This window comes from Eriocheir sinensis, unplaced genomic scaffold (genome assembly GCF_024679095.1).
Source record: "Eriocheir sinensis breed Jianghai 21 unplaced genomic scaffold, ASM2467909v1 Scaffold215, whole genome shotgun sequence".
NCBI lineage: Eukaryota > Metazoa > Arthropoda > Malacostraca > Decapoda > Varunidae > Eriocheir > Eriocheir sinensis.
The window spans coordinates 424,359-451,792 of record NW_026111516.1 but is presented as its reverse complement, the minus strand read 5'-3'; the positions used below and the strand labels follow the sequence as shown (position 1 = coordinate 451,792).

Sequence of the window (27,434 nt, the reverse complement as noted above, 5' to 3'; positions counted from 1 at the left end):
GCGAGCTACGCGTCATTGTTCACAGTCACTCGTTCCACGTGACTCTACAACCTTGTGTCCCGGGACACCGTCCATTAGGGACAGGATAGTCCGCCCTTGGTTGTCGGGCTGCTACAACGCCCTTTAGAGTGTGTGTGAAGCCGGTAGTCTCTGCTGTAGTACGACGCCGAACCCCGAGGGCAGTGCCACGAGGGGGCCCCTTAGGATAAAGGGGTGGTTATAGGAGGCAGCAGAGATAGTTAGGTTCCCCAAAGACCCGCAAGGGGCAACAGCGGGGCTCTACCGAGCCCTCTAGAGGGTGGGGGAGTTTAGCCCTCCCGCTGTTGTAGGCTTAGCCCGGCTCTAAATAGGTTAGTTGTTTTTTGTTTTCCTTTGTTTTATATGTGTAGCTGTGGTTCAGCCTTCTGGCTGTCTCGTCGCTAGGATGTCTGCCGCTACGGATAAGCGTGAGCGCCCTGCTTCTGACTCCGATGACTCGGCATCGGAGTCCCCTGCCGACAAGCAGCTCCGCCTTGAGTCGGAGGGTGAGAATGAGGCCTCCCGGGCCCCCCTCCCGCTGTCGTCTGACGACGAGTGGGAGGTAGTTGGTGACAGGCGCAAGCGCCGGCACGCACGCCGCGCTCCTCCGCTCTCCGCCAATCACGGCTCTGCCCCTTCGCCCCCCGCCAATCACGGCGCTGGCCCTCCGCTCTCCGCTCTCCCCGCCGCCGCTTCCACCTCTGGCTCGCCCGCTCCCAGTACCTCGCACGCACCGCTGTCCACGCCCGCCACTGCTACTCCCTCGCCTACCACCGCTGCCGCCCCGCTTCGTGTCGCCTCGCACCCCGATGCACCTGCTTTCCGCCTCGCTGCTACCACGCCAGTCAGCCCCAAGGTTATCGTACCCCCGACCCCGGGGTTCGACTCCGCACTAGATCTAGCGGAGGCCTTGGAGCAGCAACTCGGAACCCGCCTGCAGATGCGGTTCCTGGAGTCTGGCAGCGTGCTGATCACGCCTCCCTCCGAAGAGGTTCTCCACCGGCTGCAGGGAACGACGGAGGTCGACGGCAAGCCGGTCCTGCTGCGGCTGACGGGAGACGCCACAATCAAGGGTGTGGTGACGTCATACCCTGCGGCTATGCCCCTCAAGGCTCTCCTTCGCCACCCAGACGTCGTCTCAGCGGACAGGTGCCAGACGCGAGATGGGCTGGACACCCGCCAGGTCATCGTCACGTTGAAAGGCCCCCTCCCGGGCAGTCTCGACCTGGGGAGTTGGGGGGTGTTTTATACACGCCCCTTCAACAGGGAACCACTGCGCTGCTTCCGCTGTCAGCAGTACGGCCACCACCGTTCTCGCTGCAACCGCCCGGCCGTATGCGGCATGTGCTCCGGGCCGCACATGACCGAGGCCTGTCTGGCCAAATGCAGGGCCGGGGGGGAGGTACCAGCTCTCTGCCCAAATTGCAAACAGCAGCACCATGCCTGGAGTCGCCGCTGCCCCTCACGGCTGACCCGGGTGGACGAGGGAGTCAAGCGGCAGGAGGAGTGGCGTGCTGTTCACAACCCCTCCCGCCCGGCATGGACCAGACGGTCCCGCTCAAGGTCGCATCAGCCGGCCCCGCCCCCTGCCCAGGCAACATTGGCCTCTCCAGCTCACTTCCCCGGCCTCCCGCCACCAAGCGCCTCTCAGGCGGCCTCTACTGCCTCCACCCTAACACCCGCCCTGCCTCGTCTCCCAGCTGCACCCTCCACCTCGACACCTGTCCCGCCTTCCCGCAACAGGTGCAACCAGCTTCCACACTGTCTCCACCTCCTCTGCCTCAACGCGGGCGTCGACAGAGGAACCGCAGGTCGCAGCCCCCCCCGAGCGCACAGACTGCACCACCGTCCACACCACCCGGCTACGTCCTTGTGACAAAGACCGCGCTCGAGGGAATGCTGGCAAGCTTTGCCCTTGCCCTGACCGGCCTCCTCCAGCTCACGCCCAACGAGGCGGCCCTGCGGGTAATAGCGAAGGCGACAGTGGAGGAGCACTTTCCCGACCTCGCAGGCCCCTCCACCACACCCGCCCCACCACCTCCAGTGCCTCAGGGCCCCGCTCCCCCACCTGCCAAGACCCGAGCATCCGAGCCCCTTCCTCCTCCCGTAGAGGTAACGGAGATGGAGGCCGACGAATGCCACCAGCCTCCCCAGCCAGGCGTCCCTCCAGCCAAGGCACCGTTGAAGGCGGTGCACTGGACAATGGGACGCAAACGACCTGCTCCCACATCCCGGTGCGCACAGTCCCGCCGCGCTCCTGCGTCCCACAGCCCAAGCGGAGGGTGGAGCAGAGGCGCCGCGGCCCTGCGCCCGCCCTCGCGGCGGCCCCCGTGTCCACCCCGGCGCCGTCCGCGAGGGGCGGCCGCTGAGTGTCCTCCAGTGGAACGTCTGTGGCGTGCGGGGGAAGGTCCACCTCCTGCGGGCTGCGCTCGGCACCGGCGGCTTCGATGTCGTCCTCCTGCAGGAGACACTCCTGGGTGAGGGCCAGTCGGTGCGGCTGTAGCGCTACAGGACCTTCTACCTCCCTGCCATTGCCGGTGCGGCGCGTGGGTGTGGCATTCTAGTCAGGGATGCACTTCCCTGCACTAGGGTGACTCACCCCGTGCCATGTGGTGACGGCGTGGAGGTGCTGGCAGTAAGGGTGGCCTTGCCGAGCGCGACGGTAGAAATTTACTGTGTGTACAGTGGCCAGGCTGCGGATGCAGACTTCACCGAGCTTTTCTCACTCGCCGCCGATGAGCCCACCTTCATCGGCGGCGACTTTCGCCCACCCCGAGAGGTGGGGGAGCCGCCGGAACAACCGTGTCGGCCGCCACGTCGCAGCAACGCTGGCGGACCTGCCAACTGTCACTCTGCTCAACACGGGGGAACCCACTCACGTCCGCGGGGGGGTGCTGGACCTCTCCCTGGTGTCGCAGCCTCTTGCTGTCGGCGCGACGTGGGCCCTGCATGACAGCCTAGCCAGCGACCACTTTGCCACTGTCACCACCCTACCTGTGGCCCCGCCTGTGCCTCCGCAGCGGCCGGCACGCTGGAATTTGAGCAGGGCTGACTGGCCTAGGTTCCGCGCGGCGGTTGCCCGTCATCTGGCGACCACCGACAGGCCTGACGACTTAGAGGGGGCGGCGGTCCGCCTGATTGAGATGTTCCGCAGTGCAGCTGACGAGGCCATCCCCACCACCAGACCTGCGAAGCGGAATTATAAGGACCGGTGGTACTACAATGCGGACATCAAAGTGGCCAACCACCGAGTCAATCAGGCGCGTAGGCTCAACAGGCGTCACAACACCGACGCCACGAGGGGCCTCCTCCGGGCGGCCATCCGCCAGGCTAAGGTCACTACAGAGAGGGTGCAAGAGGAGCACTGGCTATCCTGGTGCGCAACCATTGACCACGGTGTATCCACTGCCGTGCTCTGGCGGAAGCTCCGTGCAGTTGCACGAGGGACCCAGCCTAGGACACCGCTTCACCCGCAGCCTCAAGTCGAGGCCGGGAGACTGCTTACCACCTTTGTTTCCCGGGCCTCGTCGGCCAGGCTGCCTCCGGCCACCAGGGAGCTACAGAGGGAAGCCTACGCTGCCAGGATCGAGGCATTCACGGAAGCTTGTAGGGAGGACCACGCTGCCGACGCCCCGATCCGCGTGGAGGAGCTTGTGCGAGCCATCCCCGTGAAAGACACTGCCCCTGGAGAGGATGCCATACCATACACGTTCCTTCGGAACGCTGGGACGGCGATGCAGGATGAAATAACAACTCTTTTCAACCAGTCATATACTCTCGGTGCCCTTCCCGCGGCGTGGAAAACAGCCACCATTGTCCCTATCCCCAAGGGCGTAGATGGCCAATACCGCCCCATCTCCCTTCTCAGCTGCCTGGGGAAGACGATGGAAAGGGTCATCCTCTCTCGCCTCCTCTGGACCATGGGCCCTCTGCACCACCATCTGTTTGCCTTCCGGCAAGGCAGGGGGACACGGGACTGCGTATCTACCCTCCTTTCAACCATCCTCGATAGGACGGCGGTAGTCGTGTTCCTCGACCTAGAAAAAGCCTTTGAGCTGGCATCGGCGCCTGCCATTCTCTCGATCCTGGCGGAGAAAGGTGTCCGGGGCCGCCTTTTAGCCTGGATAGGGCACTACCTCATGGGTCGACAGGCCGCAGTGCGGTATCAGGGATGTACTTCTGCTATTGAGACCCTGGAAAACGGTACGCCACAGGGTGGAGTGCTGAGCCCCGTTCTCTTTAATCTGCTGGTCGAGAAACTGGCGGCCCTCCCGACCAGCAGATATTGCAAAGTGCTTTGCTATGCTGATGACGTGGCCATGGTGGCTACGGGACCACGTCCTGTGGCCAGCGCTCGCCTTCTCCTCCGCCGCCTAGCAGAGGCTTGTGCTTCCCTCGGCCTCGTCGTCAACAGGGAAAAGACCAAGGCAATGCTGTTCCGGCAGAGACGTTCCCCCGAACCTCTCCTGCTTGGCGGCGAGCCGTTACCGTGGGTGTCCTCATATAAGTACCTGGGTATGACCATCGACTCACGGCTGTCGTTTGTGCCTTACATCGCCTCTCTCCGTGCGGGGGTGAAGAGCCGCACCAACATCATGCGCGCCCTGGCACGGACGGAGGGCGGTGCGAGCGGCAGGGTGCTCAGGCGCTTTTAAGTCCAGGCGGTGCGGTCCTGTGTGGACTATGGGTCGCCATGCCTCCTCACAGTTAGCACCGCTGCACTCGAACCGCTTGAGGTGGCCCAGAACGCGGCACTCCGCCACATTCTCGGGGCCCCGCGCTGGACAAAATGCGTGTGCCTCAGAGCGGAGGCCCGATTGCCCTCCATCTCCACCAGGATCACCCAGCTTTCCATCAGCCACCTTATTAAGCTGCTCCGCCTCCGGGGGTCTGAGTCACTCCGTGACTCCGTGGGGCAGGCCCTCCTACAAGACCCACACCTTTTCCGACGGAGGTTGTGGGCGGCGGTAGCAGCCGCTAAGCTCAGGCCACATGCCCTGGCGCGTGCCTCCATCGCGACGCCTGACGCGCCCCACCCGACATATGTGGCTCCACCGCCTTGGGCTCTCCGGCCCTTCACCGCCACCATCAGGCCCCTGCCATCAAAAAAGGCCTGTTTGTCTGTGGAGCGGCTGGAACGGGAAGCCGCGGCACGGGTGGAGGATGCCTCGCACCTTCGGGCTGCTCATTACTACACCGACGGCTCTGTCGCCCAACACTCCGGGGCCGTCGGTGCAGCGTTTGTCACGGCGGGGCACACAGAACTCATTCGGGTGTCTGATGGCTCCTCATCGACACAGGCGGAGCTTGTTGCCATCAGCTGGGCCCTGAAACACGCTGAGGAGGAGGGCGTGGGGGCTGTCGTCCTCCACTGCGACTCGGTGCCGGCCATCCAGTCCCTCCTTGCCGAACCCGCTACCGACAACATCTCCCTCCTTACCGGCATCCACGCCCGGATGCAAGGACTGCAGAGGGAGGGGCGGGTCATTCACTTCAACTGGGTGCCCAGCCATGCCGGAGTTCCAGGGAACGAGGCTGCGGACCGTGCTGCTGCGGAGGCCACCCTGCTCCCTGTGGTGAGGCACGGGCTATCACCCAGCGGCTCCCAAGTCAAACGGGGCGTAGCTATGCACGCCTCAGCCGAAAGAAGGAGGGAGCTAGAGGCGGTGTCTGCGGGCTCGCCATCAGCCCATTGGTATTCCGCAGCCACTGACTTTGGTCAACGAGCGATACCGATGCCCCTCCCACGACGGACGGAGACCAGCCTCCGCCGCCTGCGTCTTGGGTACAAGTGTTTCTCGACACTTGATCCTGAAGATCCAGTACCAGTCGACTGCTCGCATTGTGGGGAGGAGGTTCTCCAACCACTCCTCCACTACCTCCTCGAGTGTGAATGCACTCAGCAATTCCTTCCCAACCCGGAGGGGTTGCCTGCCCCTAGCCTTATCGGGTACCTGAGTGACGACCAGCTGCTGCGCCTCGTTGAGGAGTGTGCCCCGCCCCGATAAAGAACTGTCTGTTCACCGCTTACAGCTACAGGCCGTCTATTGAGACAAAGGCCTGTTTCCCCTTGTGAGGGGATAAATCTTAAACAACAACAACAACAACAACTTCCGAGTTGCAGTTGAGGTTGGACCTTTAAGCAGTCAGCATGGACGATATGTACCTTGCTCTTCTCCTCCAGCTCCAGGCCAACATCCTGCAAGAAGCAGCTCTCCGAAACATATTGGAGATACGGAGACTGATGCAAAGAAGGCGTAGGCGTCGGCCACAGGTCTGGGTTCGCAGTTGGCTCACCAAACAGCAGACTTGACCACAGCCAGTACTATAGGCTGGTCCAGAAGCTGAGGACAGAAGATCTGAATTACTTCAAGAATTATATGAGGATGCCCCTGGAGCTCTTTAATGAGCTCCTCAAGAGGGTGAGGCCGGCTATCAGCGGACCAGGAACCAATGCCCGTGCATCTCTTGATCCTGGCTTGAAGTTGGCACTGACTTTAAGGCACCGAGCCTCTGGTGACCAGTACCCGTGCCTCAGGTTCAACTAGAGGGTCAGCAAGACAGCCATCTGCCGTGCCATCCCCAAGGTGTGTGAGGCCATCGTGAAAGCCTGCAAGGAAGAAGTGTTCAAGTTCCCAACCTCACCTGGTGTCTGGTGAGTGAAAAGAGCTGGCCATGAAATTCGAGAGGAGGTGGCACGTACCCCATGCCATAGGAGTCCTGGATGGCAAGCGCATCAAGATCAAGCAGCCTCCAAACTCGGGCAGCGAGTACTGGTACGTATATAAGCATTGCTACTCTATCATCCTCATGGCACTCGTCGACGCAGACTACAAATTCATCTGGGTGGACACTGGCTGTGTTGGACACATGTCAGATGCTCAGATATTTAATGAGTCAGAGTTGAAAGAGTGCATTGAGAACAGTACCGTTTGTCTTCCACCAGCTGAACGACTCCCCCAGAAACCAGAGGCAGATGAAGATGGTGCAGATGAGATCAGACTTATCCCCTACTTCATTCTCGGCGACAACGCTTTCGCCTTGAGGAACTACATGATGAAGCCGTGGTCCAAGAGAAACATGACCAAGGAGGAACTCGTCTATAACTATCGCATCCCCAGAGGCAGGCGGGTGGTTGAGAATACATTTGGTATTATGGCCAATAGGTGGAGGTGCTTGTTGACCACCATGTACCAGTCTCCTGATGTGGTGAGAAGCATTGTTGAATGCTGCATTGTTCTACATAACCTACTGAGGATCAGGAACCCCAGAATCCACAGTGCAGAGGTGGACCACAAGGATGAGAACTACAATGTCATCCCTGGAACTTGGAGGCAAGAGATCGACCTGGACCTGGCCAAGGACCAGCGCCTGTACCTCCAACAGTACTTCAAAGACTAGAGGAGAGAAGGGGTCCCCTGGCAGGAGCAGATGATCACCCTCAACAGGAACTAGTCATAATAAGTGTTGTGACAAGAGACTTTATTGTTTATTTATATTTTTTTCTTTTAAGTTGTGACAAGATACTTTAGTACAGTAGAGCCCCATTTAGCGCGAGAATTAGGTGGATAAACGCGGTCGCGCTAACTGAATTCGCGCTAATTGAATAAAGTAACCAATATGAAGAAAAAAAATTTGGTGCACACGTGGGTCTGACTTTTGGGTTTGATAATTACTCAAAATAATCACTCGCATTAAAAAAAACAACCCTACGATTGGCTGAGCTCTGAAAACACGCTTGTGATTTGCTGGGAGTCCGATGACATCATCGCCGGCGCTCACCCGGTCAGCGGCCTCGCTGCCTTAAGGCAGTATCCCACTTGGACAACCGGCAAATCCAAATTTTCCGGGTGTACGTCACAGACGGCCAAGGTCAGTTGCCAGTATCCACATCCACAACGTAAACAAAGCACTTGCCCTGTACCAACATGGCGTCGTCTGCTAAAGTAAGGGCTCTCGCGGCTTGTGCTGCGCATCATGGCGGCTTGTGTCGCGCATCATGGCGGCTTGTGCTGCGCATTATGGCGGCTTGTGCCGCGCATCATGGCGGCTTGTGCCGCGCATCATGGCGGCTTGTGCTGCGCATCATGGGGACTTCTGCTGTGCATCATGGCGGCTTGTGCCGCGCATCATGGCGGCTTGTGCTGCGCATCATGGCGGCTTGTGCTGCGCATCATGGCGGCTTGTGCTGTGCATCATGGCGACTTGTGCCGCGCATCATGGCGGCTTGTGCTGCACATCATGGCGGCTTATACCGCGCATCATGGCGGCTTGTACTGCGCATCATGGTGGCTTGTGCTGCGCATCATGGCGGCTTATGCTGCGCACCATGGCAGCTTGTGCCGCGCATCATGGCGGCTTGTGCCGTGCATCATGGCGGCTCGTGCTGTGCATCATGGCAGCTTGTGCTGCGCATCATGGCGACTTGTGCCGCGCATCATGGCGGCTTGTGCCGCGCATCATGGCGGCTTGTGCCGTGCATTATGGCGGCTTGTGCCGCGCATCATGGCGGCTTGTGCCGCGCATCATGGCGGCTCGTGCCGCACATCATGGCGGCTTGGCGCAATTTTCAAAATTCAGTCGTGGTGGCTGCTCGCGTTAACTGAGGCTTTCGCGCTAATTCATTTTTTTCTTGGTAAATGGTGGCTCGCGCTAATTGCGGTTCGCGCTAATTGATCTCGAGCTAAGTGGGGCTCTACTGTATTTATTTCACTAAGTGTGACTGGATGAAAGTATACAGGTGTGCACATTCTTGGAATGCGATGGGATATAACTCATGTTTTTTGGACAATCTTTGGTAGTACTGAATGTGCTAATTTCATTTGTCTTTGTGTAAGACAATCTTTTCAAAATGTGTTGCAAGTAGCGCATTAAATTATTTGTTTTCGTTGTGGTCCACTAATTATTATATTGGACCCACCGAAGAGGTGATGCTTCTGGCATTTTGCTTCAGCTTGGTGGGATGACCTGAGGATGTACTTTTCCGATTTCCCGTGGAATGATTACTGCTGCCAGGAGCAAGACCCATCTCTGTGTGCCCAGCGCATCACAGAGGTGATTGTCTCTGGAATGGAGGCATACATTCCACGTACTTTCTCTACTCCTCATGCTAAAAAGCCTTGGTTGAATCACACTTGTTCTCGTGCTGTCAAAGATAGAGAGGCAGCTAACAAAAGATACCAGAGCCTTCGAACTCCTACTAACCATGATCTTTTCATTTCTGCCCGGAATCGTGCCAAATCTATTCTCCGAGTTACCAAAAACTCCTTCATTGATAGAAAATGCCAAAACCTTGCTTTTTCTAATTCTTCCCAGGGCTTCTAGCATCTAGCCAAAAACATCTCCAACTTCACTTCTTCATCTTTCCCTCCTCTCCTTAGTCCTGACGGCAGCACCGCCGTCTCATCTATCTCTAAGGCTGAACTCTTCTCTCAAACTTTCTCTAAAAACTCCACTCTGGACGATTCTGGGCATATTCCTCCTTCTCATCCCCCCTCTGACTCCTTTATGCCTGTTATGAAGATTCTTAAGAAAGATGTTTTCTATACCCTCTCTGGCCTCAATCCTCAGAAGGCTTATGGACCTGATGGAGTGCCTCCTATTGGCCTTAAAAACTGTGCTTCCGTGCTGACACCCTGCCTGGTTAAACTCTTTTGCCTCTACCTGTCAACATCTACCCTTCCTTCCAGCTGGAAGTATGCCTTCATACAGCCTGTGCCTAAGGAGGGTGATTGTTCCAATCCCTCAAACTACCATCCTATAGCTTTGCTTTCTTGTCTATCTAAAGCTTTTGAATCAATCCTTAACCTGAAGATTCAAAAGCACCTCTCCACTTCTGACCTTCTATCTGATCGCCAGTATGGGTTCCGCAAGGGGCGTTCTACTGGTGATCTCCTTGTCTTCCTAACTGACTCTTGATCATCCTCTCTTAGCCGTTTCGGTGAAACCTTTGCTATTGCGCTGGACATATCAAAAGCCTTTGATAGGGTCTGGCACAAATCTTTGCTTTCCAAACTACCATCCTATGGTTTCTATCCTTCTCTCTGTACCTTTATCTCAAGTTTCCTCTCTGACCGCTGTATTTCTGCTGTGGTAGACGGTCACTGTTCTTCCCTTAAACCTATTAATAGTGGTGTTCCACAGGGTTCTGTCCTATCTCCCACTCTCTTTCTGTTGTTCATTGATGATCTTCTTTCCAAAACGAACTGTCCTATCCATTCTTACGCCGATGACTCTACTCTGCATTACTCAACTTATTTTAGTAGAAGACCCACCCAACAGGAACTAAATGATTCCAGGCTGGAGGCAGCAGAACGCTCAGCCTCAGACTTAACTATTATTTCCGATTGGGGCAAGAAGAACCTGGTGTCCTTCAACGCCGTAAAAACACTTTCTCCACCTGTCCACTCGACACAATCTTCCAAACACCTATCCCCTATTCTTTGAGAACATTCAGCTATCACCTTCTTTAACACCAAACATCCTCGGTCTATCCTTAACTCAAAATCTCAACTGGAAACTTAATATCTCTTCTCTTACTAAATCAGCTTCCTTGAGACTGGGCATTCTGTACCGTCTCCACCAGGTCTTCTCCACCGCACAGCTGCTATCCATTTACAGTGGCCTTGTCCGCCCTCGTATGGAATATGCATCTCATGTGTGGGGGGACCCCACTCACACAGCTCTTCTGGACAGAGTGGAGTCTAAGGCTCTTCGTCTCATCAGCTCTTCTCCTCTTACTGATAGTTTTCTACCTCTTAAATTTCACCGCCATGTTGCCTCTATTTCTATCTTCTATCGATATTTTCATGCTGACTACTCTTCTGAACTTGCTAACTGCATGCCTCCTCCTCTCCCGCAGCCCCGCTGCACACGACTTTCTACTCAAGCTCATCCCTTTACTGTTCAAATCCCTCACGCAAGAGTTAACCAGCATCTTCACTCTTTCATCCCTCACGCTGGTAAACTCTGGAACAAACTTCCTTCATCTGTGTTTTCTCCTGCCTACGACTTGAACTCTTTCAAGAGGAGAGTATCAGGACACCTCTCCTCCCGAAACTGACCTATCTTTCGGCCTCTCCTCTAATTCTTTTTAGGAGCAGTGAGTAGCAGGCTTTTTTTCATATTTGTTTCCTTTTTTTTTATGCCCTTGAACTGACTCCTTTGATGTAAAAAAAAAAAAAAAAGGGTTAACAAGGAAACTCTCAACGGAACTTCAATGGGTACCAGTACTCAAGATTCATCGATGACACCCCGGAGGAGATCAGAAGTCCCTACCTGAAGCCAGGACACAGTCTCTTTGAAGCACTCATATCTCTGGATCCTAAACAGTGGTGGGACTAAGTAGAGTTTATAATGTGAACCATTCAACCTTTGTTGTATTCCACACCTATGGCATGACCCACCTCCTATAATGTGGGAATCTGCTAATATAAGAAGCAGGTTTTATGTGAAACAAATGACATTTTCAGACATAAAATGTATTTCTTCACTTACCTGCTTCTTATATACATTACCCACCCATCCTCCCCGCTACTTACCATTGTTTCAAGAAAGAATGACGGTCACTGTGGAGGAAGGCAGGGTTGCCATAGTTGCCAGAGGTTGCCAAGGGTGGAATACGACAGAAATTCTTTTGAATGTGGGATTAGACAGCTGGGTAGAAGGCAGTGTTGGGCACGGATCTGCTTATCCACTAAGCACTAAATAGTGAAGCTAACTTTTTCGTTAGCTGATTAGCGTTTTTGCTAACTCTGGAAACAGTTAGCGGACCAATTAGCTTCCGCTAAATGTAGTTCCTCCTCCGCTAACTTTGTCAACAAAAAAACCCATGCAGGTTTGTTCTTGTCCGTTGTGGGCAAACACAGCACCAGTTGAGTCACATGGCGCAATAATTCCAGGGCTTCCACTTTTGGGTAAATTATGCCTTAAAGTAGGGTAATTAGACAATTATTAGGGGAAAGTTTTTGGTATTTTAAGGTAATGCATCTTCCATTTCCAACTCTGAACTCAGGATTTAATAACAAGAATTCAATAGAGTGTCAGTTATGGAAAAAAGTAAAAAATGCATAAATTTGCGGGATACCTTGGGTAAAATATACGGCTTTAGGATAAGCTGGAGGCTTCTTTCTCTTCTCTTCTTGTCTTGCACTTCCGGTGTGTCATGTGCCACCCCAAGGAGACCATCATTAACCCTTTCATTGCTAAACGCTCGCAGCGAGCATTAGGCGTATTTGCTTGTGGTGCTAAACGCTTGCTGCGAGCTCCACCCACACTCAAATCTCCCGCGTATGAGAGTGTTCCAACACTAATTTTCACAACACAGGATTGCCAATTGAGTGGGTTCTTCACTAAATTTGGTGGAAAATCACATCAGCCCAGCGTGGCAAATGTACGGACGAGTAACTGGTGGATGTTCTTGCCCAGTATAGCAGCATTTTTGCATAGCTTCACCTATCACCTGACTGATTCTTTGACCAAATAGTTGTAAATATTACAGTTGGCAATGCTCCCTTGCCAGAATCTGAAGGAGAGATGTCCGCAGTTCCCTCAATGTGGCTGATCATCCCGCACGCACCGACGTAAGTGTTAACATTCAACACTCCCTGAACGTGCATGTACGTTCACAAGAGAGGCATACATAACCAACTTCTATAGATCTGGACCGCCTCTTTCGAATGGTGTTTTTGTTTTTTAGCTGTGATGAATAGTTTTTGAGATACAGAGGTTAAAAGAAACCCCCCATTGAGCTGCCCGTCTGCGCCTGAGGGGATAGTCGCGTCCACACCGCGCGCAAGGAAAGGGTTAACGGTCACTAGGTCTGTTTTTAAGGGTTTTAGAGCCAAAATACTAAACTGAAGCTATATCCATATAAAAAAACTTAGTGGTTAGCATTAGCTTCCTCTGATTTCTTTATCAGTTTAGCTGTTTAACATGAGCGAACCTAACTTTTTAGTTATTGGATTACCAGTTAGCGAAGCTAACTTTTCGGTTAGCGGTGCCCACCACTGGTAGTAGGGGAGCATTGTAAATGCTAATATAAGAAGCAGGTAAGTGAAAAAATACATTTTATGTCTGAAAATGTCATTTTACAATGAATGATAGAAGAGAAGTGAGGAATAGACCATAGAATTGGGAGATACAATTACAGCAAGGCGAATTTTGCACAACTAAGAAAGAATTTTGAAGAAGCGGGCTGGAGTAAGTTCTACAGAGCTAGAGGAGTGAAGTTAGTGGCTGTCTTTACTCAAAAATTTACAATGAGGGATTAAGGCGTGAAATAACGAAGGGAGAAAGAGATGTAGCATGGAATAGGTGGATAATAAAGAAAAGACAGGACAAACAAGTTAGAAATTAATACATTAGAATATGAAGAGAGGAACAGAGGAACTATGAGAGGAATATAACAGAAAATTGTAAAGGCCAGTCTAATCCATTTTGTATATATGTTAACAGCAAGCTGAAAAATAGAGAAGGAATAAGCAAACTAAATGAGGATGCGGTAGCAATGGTAGAAGCTATGAATGGTTGTTTTCAGGCAGTGTTAATGATGGAGAATGACTTTTGTGGACATGAAGGAAGAGAAGAAAATATAGACAGTACAAGAAGTGAGAGAAATAATGGAAGATCTGGAGGTGAGAAAAGCACTGTGACAGGATGGTGTGTCAGAGTTCTGAGGGAGTGATAAGATCCAATGTCAGTTCACTAGCAGAGGGCAAGGTCCCAGCAGACTGGAAAAGAGCAGACATACTTGTACTATTATATAAAGGAGGATGCCAGGAAGACCCTTGCAATTATAGACCAGTTTCTTTGAGAAGTGCGGTAGCTAAGATCTGTGAAAAACAAATCAAAGCTAAGTGGATGAATTACCTGGAGGAAAACAGCAGATTGATGGACAAGCAGTTTGGCTTTTGAAAAGGAAGACCTTGTACAACAAATTTGATGAGTTTTTACTCACGAGTGACAAACATAGTAGAGGAAAGGAATGGTTCAGCTGACAGAATTTACTTGGATTTAGAGAAAGCATTTAATAAGGTGCCACATAGGAGACAGAGATGGAGTAGGAGAGAGAACATCAGAAGACTGAGAAGAGGATTTTTGAGATGGATGAAGGATTCTTTGAAGGACAGGGAAATGAGGTCAGTGATCAGAGATGTGAGGTCCTAGCGGAAGAGTGATCAGTGAAGTTCCACAAGGGTCTGTGCTGACCCCAGTCATGTTTGCTATATATTTCAACGACATGACAGAGGGAGTAAACAGTTACGTGAGTTTGCTTGCTGATGATGCCAATTTATTTAAGAGGACTGGAAGTGAAGAGGATTGTCAAGCACTTCAACAGGACCTGGACAGGATATGAAAGTGGAGTCATAGCTGGGAAATGGAATTTAACACCAGATAATGCAGTGTGATGGGATTTGGAAAAAGTAAAAAGAGAATTTCAGGTAACTTTACAATAGGAAATGAAAGCAATAAAAAACATCAATGGAAAAGGATCAGGGATTAACTGTAACAGATAGTTTGTCACCAGAGAAACACATACACAGAATTGTAGGTGAAACATACAACCTGGTGAGTAACATAAAAGTTTTTTTTCAATATTGGGATGAGGAAATGATGAAGAAATTAATTGCGACAGTGATACGCCCAAGGTTGGAACATGCAGCAACACTGAGGTTGCCGAGTATAAAGATGAATACTATATTTGAAAAATAAATTAAACTTCTGCTGATTCTTACCTCCATTATATGAGTAGTTATAAGTTGTGGTGGATGATTTAGCTGAAGAGCTCGGAAAAGCTGTGACATCAACAGCATAATAGATAATAAAACTGTTACCAAAATGGTTCGTTTCCCAGGCTGGATTTTGCGTGGCCTGATGTGAGACGGTAAAATAGCATAAGTATCATCTTCATAGAGAACCATCTTGCCAGGATTTATCTGAAACATGGAAAAAGAGAAAAACCAAACATTAACAATGAAATTCTACATTTGCATACAGATATACAGTAAGATGACCCAAAAAATTTGCATTCAAAATGTGAGCCTAGAGGATACCCTCCCATATCTGAATCCACACAATCCAAACAAAAAATAACTTAACACTAATTAAGAAGGTGATGCTAAGTGAAGTGACACAGCTGGTGTGATGGCAGAAGAAACAAGTTGGCACAAATGCTTCCCCACCCCTCGGACCCCTTTCTCAGGCCTTGTTGCCTCGTGTGATTGTCTCATCAAAGTCCTGATGACTTAAGCTCAGCATTTTTTTTCAGTAAAGGAGCCAGATCAAGGAAAAAAGAAAGAAACAAATGGCCTGCAAGCACTGACTGTACACATAGTGGACAGTGAGAGTGTTAGAATCATTGGAAGAGGTGTCTTCATACTCCCTCTTGAAAGTATTCAGTTTGGAGGCATGAGAAAATACAGACAAAGGATGAGGAGTCCAGAGTTTACAAAAGGGAAGGGAAAGGGAAAGGGAGCAAATGGGATGAAAAGATAAATATGTAGATTAACTCTTGCATAAACGCTTTGGAAAGTATACGGATGAGCTAGAGCAGAATGCCGAGTGCAGCAGAGCCGCTAGTGGGGTGGATGCATGCAATTAGCAAGCTCAAAAGAGCAGTTGGAACATAAGAACATGAGGAGTCTGCAAGAGGCAGGTTGGCCTATATAAAGCAGCTCCTGTAAGCCTAACCCCACCTTATCTCACTATCCACAAATTTATTCAACCTCTTCTTGAAAGTATCTATGGCATTGGTACTCACAACATGACTGCCAAGCCTGTTCCACTCATCAACGATTCTATTGATAAACCAATCCTATGTCTTTGTTGAATCTGAATTTATCTAACTTAAACCCATTGCTGTGTGTCCTACCCGGCTCTTTTACAACCAAAACCCTATTAACATCCCCCTTATTAAAGCCCTTCATCCATTTAAAGACTCAAATCTCTTCATAACCTTCGCCTCTCTAGAGAATGCAGATTGAAATAATTAAGTCTATCCTCATATGGTAAATGTCTCATCCCATGAATAATTTTTTGTCATCCTCCTCTGTACAGATTCTAACATCTTGATATCCATTTTATTATCTGGTGACCAAAATTGAACTGCATAATCAAGATGAGGTCAAACTCAGTTAGACAAACTAAAGCTTGAGGATGACTTCAGCCCTTCTGTTGCTTCTATCATAATAGGGCCACTAGAGGTCACTCCAATAAGCTTTTTGTCCCCCGTAACACTGAGGGCAATTAACATCTGGAACAGCTTGCCGGAATCTGCTGTCTCTGTCATTTTGGTGAATGCCTTCAAACAACAGCTGGACATTCATCTTGGTCAAATCTTATACGAGTTTGATTATTTAGTTCATGTTGTTTGGTTGTACTTTTGGGTGTCTTGTTTAGATTGTTGTAGCTGACTGTTTTGCTGCTTTGTTGGCTGCCTGTAATTGCCAACAAGTCACCAATGGTAGTTTCCTGTGTGGATGTCTTGAAAATAGTAGTAGTCTGTGCCATCTTGCGATGTCATAGTAGCCAACCATCAGACCATCTTCATGAAAATCATCAGCTGTAGTTCTGGTTGGAGACATCGCTTAGTTTTTGGATGGGGCTTGACCCCATCCAGGTTAGAAATCTAGGTAAGAAATTGCTTACGCTCCTTGAAATTAAATGCAATAGGCTACCCTGTTTGCACGATTCCTGGCCTGAATGCAATGAGCCTTAGGATGGAGGTTGGAGCTCACTAAGACTTCTAAGTCCCTCTCACACCAGGACCTGCTTAGAAGTGTAATTTAAGGATTAATTGTGTGAGGAGCTATTTACACCTACACTCAAAATACTATGCTTCCTGACATTGAATTCCATCTGCCACTTCCCTGCCCAATCATATAGACTGTCTAACTCATCCTGGAAAACGCTAGCGTTATGGTCTGATTTAATTACTCTACAGATCTTGGTATCATCTGTGAGCTTAATAACATCACTACTAATTCCTGTGTCCAAACCGTTGATGTAAATGATAAAAAGCAGTGGACCCAGTACCAACCCGTAGGACTCCACTCGTAAACCAGCCCCAGTCAGATTTTTCATAATTAATTAGCACTCTCTGCTTCCTATCTCTAAGCCTTGCCTTGATCCATATCAATACAAGATAGAGAGGCAACACTGCAGCTGAACTGAAGAGAAGACTGTCAGTAGGAGGAGGGAAGCAGATTAGATGAAAAGTATTTGACTCTATCCTGTCCAAAAGAGCTGTGTGTGGATGGGGACCCCCCTACCCCCACCTCACACACACATAGACATAATCCATATGATGGCAGACAAGCCCTTGTACATGGATAGCATCTGGGAGGGGGTAAAAACTGGTAGAGATGATACAGACCCCAAACTCGAGGAAGCTGATTTAGCAAGATGAAATATAAAGTTTTCAGTAGAGATTTTGAATTAAGAATAAACCAAGTATAACACACCTCGCCACTGCAAGTCTACCAGCCTAAGTCCCACATCTCACCAGACTGCTTTCCCTACGTTTCATAAAGCCCCTTACTCACTATCACTCCACCGTCGGCAACTCTAGTTTAATCAAATGTTTGTCGCCTAAAAGAGGCGTGTGGACCGGAAGCCAGTGAGAAAACACACACACACACTGACGGAGGATAAGAGAGACGGCAGAAAGCTGTGTCGAGTCGCCAACCACTTAATATATCTCTCAATATAACTCTCAACACACATCAGCCATAAGCCTGTTATTTGTAATTCTTTAACCATTTTCACATGTGCAGTTCACTTTTGGTCCAAGGGGCCCTGTAGTGTTCTTCAGTTTTTACTGAGCGAGAGAGAGAGAGAGAGAGAGAGATTTACATATATAGATTTACATGGAAATTCAAACCACAAAGACCATATGAGGCGTGTAGTGTAAAAGGGGCGACCTGCCATTTTTATAGTTTTGAGAAAATCACGTTTAAAGAAAAGTTTTTAAAATTGTCTGTAACTCTGCAATTTATTCATGGATTTCAGCGTTTTATGTGTTAATGAAAATCTTGAATCAAAAGCCATTCAACTACAGTACCCTCTCGAGTTTCGCGCTTGCTTCATTCTGAAGGTATGGCGCTAAACTCGAGGATCGCGAAACTTGAGGTATTGAAATCCATGTAAAAGCGCTTATTGGTTCCGACTCGTGGAAAATAATTACTTTTTCCGACTTTACTCCCTTGTTATCACAATTTTTTCGACTTTACTCCCTTGTTATCTCAAAATATGTACCTTGTTAATAGGCAAAAAATAGGAAGTAAGAGCAGTTCGTTTTTATGCCACAGTTGAAGGCGGCTGCCTTACAATTGGCTGGCAGTTCTCATTACACGGTTGTGAATTGTGATCCACGTGGTGTCGTCTGCTAAAGTAAGGGCGGTCGCTCGCGGTCACCCGTGGGACAGTTGGACAAACCTATATTTTTCTGATAGTTTTCTGTGTTATGAAATAATCTGCTAACTCTTTCTGTTATAAATCATGAAATCACTAATATCATGATTGACTTTTCAATGCCTATTGAACGTAAACCACTGCCGCCGCTGCAAAATAGCTCGCAGAGAGGTTCAACTTGTTTACTGTTTCCATATTTCCCTCAGAGCTCACAAAGACCACAAACGAACAGACTAGAAGAAAACCAGGCATATTAATACTTTTAATGCTGTGTATTCCCACAGCACGCATGCGTGGTGGACAGCAGAATGACTAATTTCATCGGGGAGATATTTCTTGCAACACCGGCCAGTGTAGTGGACCTTCTTCTTCTTCTTTTGACCTGTAACACTTTGTATCGCTTCTTAGGTCCTCCTTCTCCACACTTTTATACTTCACAACATGCACTTAGTTACTTAACAGTGTGCACTTATACACTTCACCCTGAACTTAGGTGTTTTTCTGTCCTTTTCTTTCCCTGATTTTGCTTTTCTATGCCCTTTTGCTATTTTTCACTATTACTTTTCACCGTCACTGCCATGCATTACAGGTCAAAAGAAGAAGAAAAGGAAAACAACACCGGGAGATCTACAATTTTTATAGACTTAATAAAAAGATTTTTGGACTGTGGTTCCCCAGCACGGGGTGTTCTCTTTTCTTGTTAATCAAGTAGTAAGCAAAGCAGCTCTGCCAGTCCATTTTACGAGTCTCTTGATGGGCCATCTTCCACTGCTCCTCACTCCTCAGCCACTGCCGTCGTCTGTTTGTTTACATGCAGCCGTTCGGTACCCACGTACCCACGCTCGTACTCACAACCATTTTCCATTCATAAGGACAACCAACAACTCGCTCCTGATTGGCCATACGGGCAACCGCGGTTGCCCATAGCCCCAATGGTTGGACGCTGCCTTTTAAGGCAGCACGCATGACGCCAACGGTAGGTAGACATGACCCGTAAGTGTCACAGCAATGCGAAACTTGGGGCGGTAATGCGCGAAAGTCGTGATGGTAAGAATTTAGGACTAAGCGCTAAACTCGAGGATCGTGAAACTCGGATAGCACGAAACTCGAGAGGGTACTGTACATAAAGAAAATTACTATGATAGCAAGAATTAGCCTTCCTTTCAGGGTGAAAACATAGATTGTTGGAGCTACATGTTCAGAAATTCTAGGTTTTGGGACACTTTCCTTTTGTATTTGATTATTTATGGATTGGTTTTGATGTTTTAAGTCACTAAAGATAATTTTCATCAATGGATATTTGGTTATGTTAAAGAAAAATAACCCAAAGTGTAAAAAAAGTAACCTCATTCTATAAATCTAATAGAAAAAATTGGCTAAGATGCTCATCTCTTTTAAAGAGACTGCCACACACTACACACCCCATGCCAGGTGAGTTTGACAGAAAAATCACGCAACTTTAGCCTTATGAATCATTGCCTCTTAGGTCGTCTTTCCCTAAGCTTGCCTCACATGATGCGGCAAGAATTCAGCTATCAGAAGCTGTCAAAAACTCAATACCGCCCAATTTGGTTTGGTCGCCCCTTTTACACTATACGCCTCATATGGTCCAGACTAGGTGGTCTGTCCTTAAACCTAAGTGATTCTACATTAATCAGATACCTCCAAAATTTTGTATTCTACTTTAGTAAATATTAAGTTGAAGGAAGTGTCAATTGAGCTTGTTTTTAAAGGAGTCAATTGTGTTGCACCATAATACCACTGAAGGTGGAAGCTTATTCCAATCTTGCACTACAACGTTGGTGAAAAAATTTGGTGCAGTCTGAATGTACTTGTTTACATTTAAGTTTTGTGCCATTATTTCTCGTTCACAAAGTGATAAAGTGTCATAGATCCATAGCTGGGCGTTATCGTGAAACTTTATCGCCGATAACAAAATCGGGTTATCGACCATCCGCTACTTATTTATATATACAGTGGTACCTCGTGATTCGAATGCCTTTCAGTTCGAACAATTCCCAATTCGAACACATTTATCAAACAAATTTTGGCTGCGGACAAAGCCACCAGTGTAGCCAGGTCGGTGAAGGTGATACCGCGGACTCCAGCCTCAAAAAACGCCAACCCGCGACTGCCATTTTTTCCCGAACACTCCCTTGAAGAATAGCCCAATTGCGCGGGATAACAATGTGTATAACAGTAGTACTTACCACTACTTCATGTAAAATGACTCCACTCAGTAAGAAAATTAAGTGACTTAATGCCTGTACCTAAACAAACTAGTGGATGGCTGTACATCATCCTTTCCCCTGTGTCACCTGTCATTTCCCTGTCAAGGAAGATGAGGAGGGTGGCATTGCCTGTGACGAGTGTGGTCAGTGGTGTCATGGGTTGCATGGGTTGCAGGTGTGCACTGGACTTCCCTCTGATTTTGTTAACCAGGTAGTACTGCAGCACCAGGGTAAGGGAGTGAAGTTTGTTTGCACTAGATGCAGACTGCTTCCTCCTGCTGCTTCAGGTAATGGTACCAGTAAGGCGAATCAAGGTGAACTCGGGTCACTTACGGAGTGCATGACCCAGATGTTTATCCCCTTCAACACGAGGATGAGTATACTGTGTTCTTACGTGCACTGTACCATATCCGAGGACGCGGATACTGCGTCCTGGCTTGCTTTAGCCAGTATACGAGTTATTTCATCTCTGTATATTTATGCTTACATCTCAAAATTATCAATTAACTTGTTTCTTTATGTGCACCATTTAATTCTGCATGTTTTCATATATAATACATGATTATGTTGAGTTTATGGCTGAAAACTTGTTCTATTCAATAGTGACATTTGAAATTTGGCGTGAGCGGCGATCTCGGATACGACGCGGGGCGCTGTTTTGGCACAGCCGTAGTGAAAGGGTTAATACCATCTTAGGACTCAGCAACACGGTGAGATCTATTGATTTAAGATTCAATGAGATGGTCAATGATGGTGTCTTCCCAAGTGATAGTGGCAGGGATGCGGTCCCTGATATTCGGGCCGTTATTAAAGAAGTTTGTGAGTTGAGTGAGAGGGAAAAAAGAAAGGACAGTATTATTATTAAAGGGCTTGCATTTGGGAAAGATATTCAGGACAGATTTAATCCACTTGTAACTTATTTATGGCTGGACAGAGTTGAACCGATCACACTTGTGGATATTGTGCCGATCTCTGCTTCCTTGGTGAAAGCCAAAATATCTAACGTCAGGGTGAGGCAAGAGTTACTATCTAGGTGCAGTAAACTTTCTGGGAGTCAGTTTTCAAATATTTTCATCTCTAGGGACCTCACCTACAACCAACAGGAGGAGCTGAGGAGAAAGCGGGCTTCTGCCTAGACCATTCGGAACACCCAGCCAGTTAGTTCTCTGCACCTTTCTAATGGAAGTGTAGCCTCTGTTGTTCTGCCCAGTCATGTGTCCCCTCATACTCCTCCCACATCTCAGCCAGTTGTGTCCTCTGCCTCTAACCCTGATGTACGTCCAAAAGATGGGAACCCTAAAAAAAACTTCGCTTAGAACTTACGTCTCAGCATAATCTGGGTAATTCTTTTGTATATAATCTCTTCATTAATTTCGTTCTTTTGAATCTTAATTGTTTAATTAATAAAGTTAACTTTTTGGTTGAGTTAGTCTCTAATCACAATATTGGGGTATGTTGTGTTTGTGAAACATGGCTAACTTGTAATATTTCTGATCCAGTTATCAGTATATTGGGTTATAAATTTTTCAAAAATGACTCTCCTTTAAATCTAAGAATTCACAGTGTTGGGATTTACATACGAGATGATATTAAAGTGGGGAAAACTTATTCAGATCATCCGAACACTGTCGTGGTATTTTTACCTGATTTTGGCGTTACCGTATTAGTAGTTTACAGGCCTCCAAGTAATTCTTTGGAAGATAATATTGCTCTTATTTCATACCTGGAATCCTTCTGTGTTGGAAAAGAATTAATATTGGTTGGTGACTTTAATCTCCCTACTGTTGTTTGGTCCTCTGAGGTTCCTTATTGCACTTCCTCTCTTGATATTAGATTATTAAATCTGTTTTCGTCTTTGGGTCTTATACAGTGGGTTACTAAGTGTACTTATGTTCGGTCTAATAATATACTTGACTTGGTCTTTACATCTGAGGATGACAGAATTTCTCATGTCGATCTAATAGACCCCTTTCCAGGTTGTGACCACTTTCAAGTTTTGTTCAAGTATTTATTTAGTTCTTTTAATCCAAGCATTAATTATGTAAATAATAACTTTGACTTTTATAAAGGCAACTACAACTTGATAAACCATCACATTTTGAATTTTGATTGGGATAATGAATTCCTTGGCTTAGATACTGAACAATCATATTTAAGATTTAAAAGTTTAATGCTTAATACCATTCAGCAATTTTTTCCTATTAATAAGTCATCAGGAATCAGGAAACCTCCTTGGGCAAAATCTATACTTCATTCTATAAGACAGTATAAACGCCAAGTACCTATGGCTTGATTATAAGGATGCTCGTATAAAGTTTCGCAGATCTTCCCCAATAGCCTTGAGGTTGTGGCACTCTTTTAAGACAATATCTGTTCAATATAAAGATGCTGTCCATCAATCTGTTATTAAATATGAAAGATCTTTAGTTTCTCCTGTAAATCCTGATGTTAAACGTTTTCACTCCTATCTTCGTAGAAAGAAGGTTCAGCGTCCTACTATTGGACCGCTGTATGGCGATAATGGCTGGTGCGCTGACACAACTGACATGGCAGATCTTTTTGTTGATGCATTCTCTAGTGTATTTTCTCCTGCTGACTTATTGAATCCTTATCCAATACAGCATTGTGACAATTCACTTATATTTAATATATTTAGTTTTGATATATTTAATATTGAGAATACCCTATCTAAGCTGAAATCTCCTGCTTGTTGTAGCCCTGATGGTATGCCTTCAGTATTTTTAAAGAGATGTGCCTCTTCCATTAGTTATCCTTTGCTTTTGTTGTTCAGAAAATCACTTTCATCAATGCAAGTCACATTGCGGTGTCAAATGACTCAAAACCGAGTCCTTATGACCCTTCAATACCACCATATTCGAACAGTGACACAGGCGTGTGACATGGGGTGCGCTCAGTGCCTCATGGTCGCATAAAGTTGTGACAAGCATGTGTTAGAAAAAACGGACATTGTTCAATACGCACAACCAGGGTTGACGGTTTAAACCAAATGGTTTAAACCAATAAAAAACAGTGGTTTAAACCAACTAATAAAACCATTTTTTTTTCTTTTGTGTGTATCTTTGTTAGTTTCATCAGTATTGTGGTTTTAACTATATGTACGATTTTAATTATGTACAGCAGGGTTGGCGGTTTAAACCAGGGGTGTCAAACTCAAAACCCTTGGAGGGCCAATTCATGCTCTGAAGTGCCGTCATGGTGGCCAACAAGGGTAGTAAATACATTGACAAGATTGAAGCTACCGTGATACTGCGGGCCATTTATGACTATCCCGTGGGCCATGAGTTTGACACCCCTGGTTTAAACCAAAAAAACAATCAATAAAACCAGTGTTTTTTGTGAATCTTTTTTAGTTTCATCAGGTATTGTGGTTTTGATTATATGTGGTTTTATTATTTTTTATTATGCACAGTCATTTTACTAACACCAGGAAGAAAACGTCAGTTGGTAAACTCAAATCTCTATTCAAATGCTGTAACTCAAGAGTAACTGAAAACATAATTTTGGTATACTATATATATATATATATATATATATATATATATATATATATATATATATATATATATATATATATATAATTAAAATCTTACATATAGTTAAAACCACAATACTGATGAAACTAACAAAGATACACACAAAAGAAAAAAAAAATGGTTTTAATAGTTGGTTTAAAGTTAAACCACTTTTTTTTATTGGTTTAAACCATTTGGTTTAAACCATTTGTGGCTTAGTGCAGTACAGTATGTTATATGTATTTGCTCAGTAAGTTTCAGAAAACAATAAGTTTGAATAAGTATTGTACTACATTTGAATTTACACATAATTTAGCTACCAGTATTTTCTGTATGCATTGTTGAAGGATTTTTTAAACAATCTATTTGTTGTTTAGTGAAGTGTCAAATATATATATATATATATAGATATATATATATATATATATATATATATATATAGATATATATATATATATATATATATATATATATTTGCCACTAAACAGTAGATAAAAATTGTAAAAAAACAGAAAGTCTCTCTCTCTCTTACAACTGTTTTTGTAGCATGCAACTGGAAAATTAGAAGAGGTCATTCATGTTTTACTACTCTTTAACATTGCAATTAAAAAGCATGTTAGAGAAGCTGCATTTTGCCTCTTTTACAGATTGCATGAAGATCAAATGAATATTTTGCTAAATCCATCTCTAAATCTATCTATAATTCCTTTTCAAACTCATATATGTATATATGGATAGAATTACTGGAATAAACATACTGAAAAGCAAAAAAAAAAAAAAAAAAAAAAAAAAAAAAAAAAATGTTTAAACCAAAAAAAAAAATGGTTTAAACCAAAAAAAAAGTTTTTTTTTTTTTTTTTTAAACATTGGTTTTTGCCAACCCTGCACACAACTCAAAATTTGAGTAAAATGGAGGCCATGGTTATAGGTAGCAATCGGTAGATCACTCCCGGGTCAGTTGACAGCAGGAGCGTCAGGGCTGGATGACAGCTGTCATAAATCGGTTTTATTTTGTACCCTAAAGTACTTGGTAACAATGATCTGGCATCAACTTGGCAGAAGTGGATGGATTAACCGTCAGGATTGTACCATATGTAATTGTTGATTGTTGGATCCCACCTCCCCTCTCGTTGAGTATTGCATGATTATTTTTGTCCATTATAAATGAAACTTGACCTTTCCCTAGAGTTTCTCTACTTCTAGGGTCTTTTCCCTAGGAGGTCATAATGTGGGGGGGGTCCAGTGGTTAAGAGGAGGGTCAAGAGGGTGCAAAGCTCCCCTATTAGAGGTTAGGTTATGTAAAGTTCAGTTGGGGTAGTTTAAATATATTCGGCATGAGGTGTGGGCCGTTGAAAATTACGCAGCACGGGACGGATTTGGGTGGTGTGTGTGTGTGGGGATTCCACTACGCTGACCATCCAATGACACGCCCGACACTCATCAACAGACCGGTTGCAGCAGCTGCTACGTTATGTTATAATAGATTACAAGAGCATACGTTAGGAACTTTCCTTACTTTCGAGACCAGGGAATTTTTCCTATTTTAGGGATTTTTTAGGGAAATTTTTGAAGCCCATTTTCAGTGATTTTGCCTTCCCCCCCAAAAAAAAACAGTTCCCCACAGGTCCCCAGGCTTGTTTTTGGGGATAGGGGGAGGCTAGAGTGGTGGAGGGGGAGAAGTTGTTCTGTAGTTTTACCTTAAGATGTAGTATTCCCTGCAGTCCTTGAAGAAAATACAGCTGCAGTTCCTTAAGCCTCTCTCAGTGGTTCATGTGCTGAATCCTGTTGAACTTAATTTTGCTGCTAAGAGTAATCTGGGGGAGCTCAATTTCAGGTATTTCTGACACCTTTTGAGGAGACCAGAGTTGGCTGCAGTATTCCAAGCATGGTAGGACCAGACTTCCAAAGTGAGCATACACTCTGAACTTCTAGTTTGGAAGGTCCTTGGGATCCAGCCTGACAATTGTCTTGCAGATCATATTTCTTGGCTGAAAGCGGCATCGCTACTCATGCATACCCCCTATCTGGCTTTTGTTTCCTCCTATGCCACCTCAATTATTTAAGTGATGCTAACAACATTTTGTGAGCCAAGCTACAAAAAATGATGAATCTGATTGTGTTTCTTCAGAAGTTTAGGGGGCTGAGGGAGTTGCCGTCCAACCTCTTCTTCTTCTGGAGTGTTTTAGAGGGCTAGTTATGCTGTGGGAACACGGCCTCAAGAGCCTCGTCAATGATAAATACTAGCAGATGGTGTTAGTCTGTCGATGTCACCAGGGTAGGGATTGGATCCTGTCGAGTTGCTCCGACTTCTGCAGGAAAATCTGCGTACACTTTTTCTTCTTCTTGGGTGTTTTATGGGGCTAGTTAGGCTGTGGGGTCACAGCCTCTAGAGCCCCGTCTGTGGTAGTTGGTATCAGGTGTTGTTTTTTGTGTTGGCCGTTCTGTTACAGGGTGGGAGTTAGATCCTGTCGAGTTGCCCCGACTTCTGCAGGAAGGTTTGCGTGCACTTGAGGGCTTCTTTTTCTTCTTGGGTTTTTTTATGGGGCTAGTTAGGCTATGGGACCACAGCCTTTAGAGCCCCGTCAGTAGTAGTCGCTATCCGGTGTTGTTTTTGGTTGTCGTTCTGTCAGCACTGAGGGCTTGGAAAGCTGTGTTCGTGGAAGGCAATGTTTATTTACTTGGGGTGACGACGAAACTAATATAAAATACAATAAACCCTTTTTCAGTGATTTTAGATTGATTGATTGATTGATAGTTTATTGTTGCGACTGATAAATAAGAACTTGATGAATAAGAGAACACACACACACACACACACACACATATACACATACAGAGACTGGAGAAAATGGTACTAACAACACTGGAGAGAAGGAGAGAGGGGACCTAATAGCACTGTACAGGATACAAGAGGGATTGGAGAAATTGGACAGGGAAGATCTAGTGGTACGTGACAATAGGCAATGGTAAGAAATTGAAGAAGAGCGACACGTCAAGAAATACAGTTTTCCATACAGAAGCATAACATGGAACGGACTTGACGAGGAGACTGTGTGTGCAAAAAACGATTCATGAATTTAAAGCCAAACTGGATAATATAAGCGTTATGGAGACTGGATTACACGAGTTTGTCGGTCTAGTTAATTTTGCACTGAGAGGCTCTCCCTTTACTTTTCCATACCAAATAAAATCACATAAAAAATATATTCTACAGTAGCTTCATACAAGTAGGAATCATTGT

At 46.8% G+C, this 27,434-nt stretch overlaps 1 protein-coding gene across 1 annotated transcript in view; it reads right to left on the bottom strand.

Moving 5' to 3' along the window:
* The window catches only part of LOC126990856 (uncharacterized), a 55,570-nt gene extending 28,699 nt beyond the window's left edge, over positions 1–26,871 (bottom strand). The window contains exons 1-2 of the mRNA XM_050849509.1: positions 25,891–26,871; positions 14,754–14,954 (exon numbers count right to left, since the gene is read on the bottom strand). Coding sequence (XP_050705466.1) covers positions 14,754–14,939 — 186 coding nt within the window. The 5' untranslated portion in view covers positions 14,940–14,954; positions 25,891–26,871. The remainder of the gene's footprint in view (positions 1–14,753; positions 14,955–25,890) is intronic.
* Between the last annotated feature and the right edge of the window lie 563 nt (positions 26,872–27,434).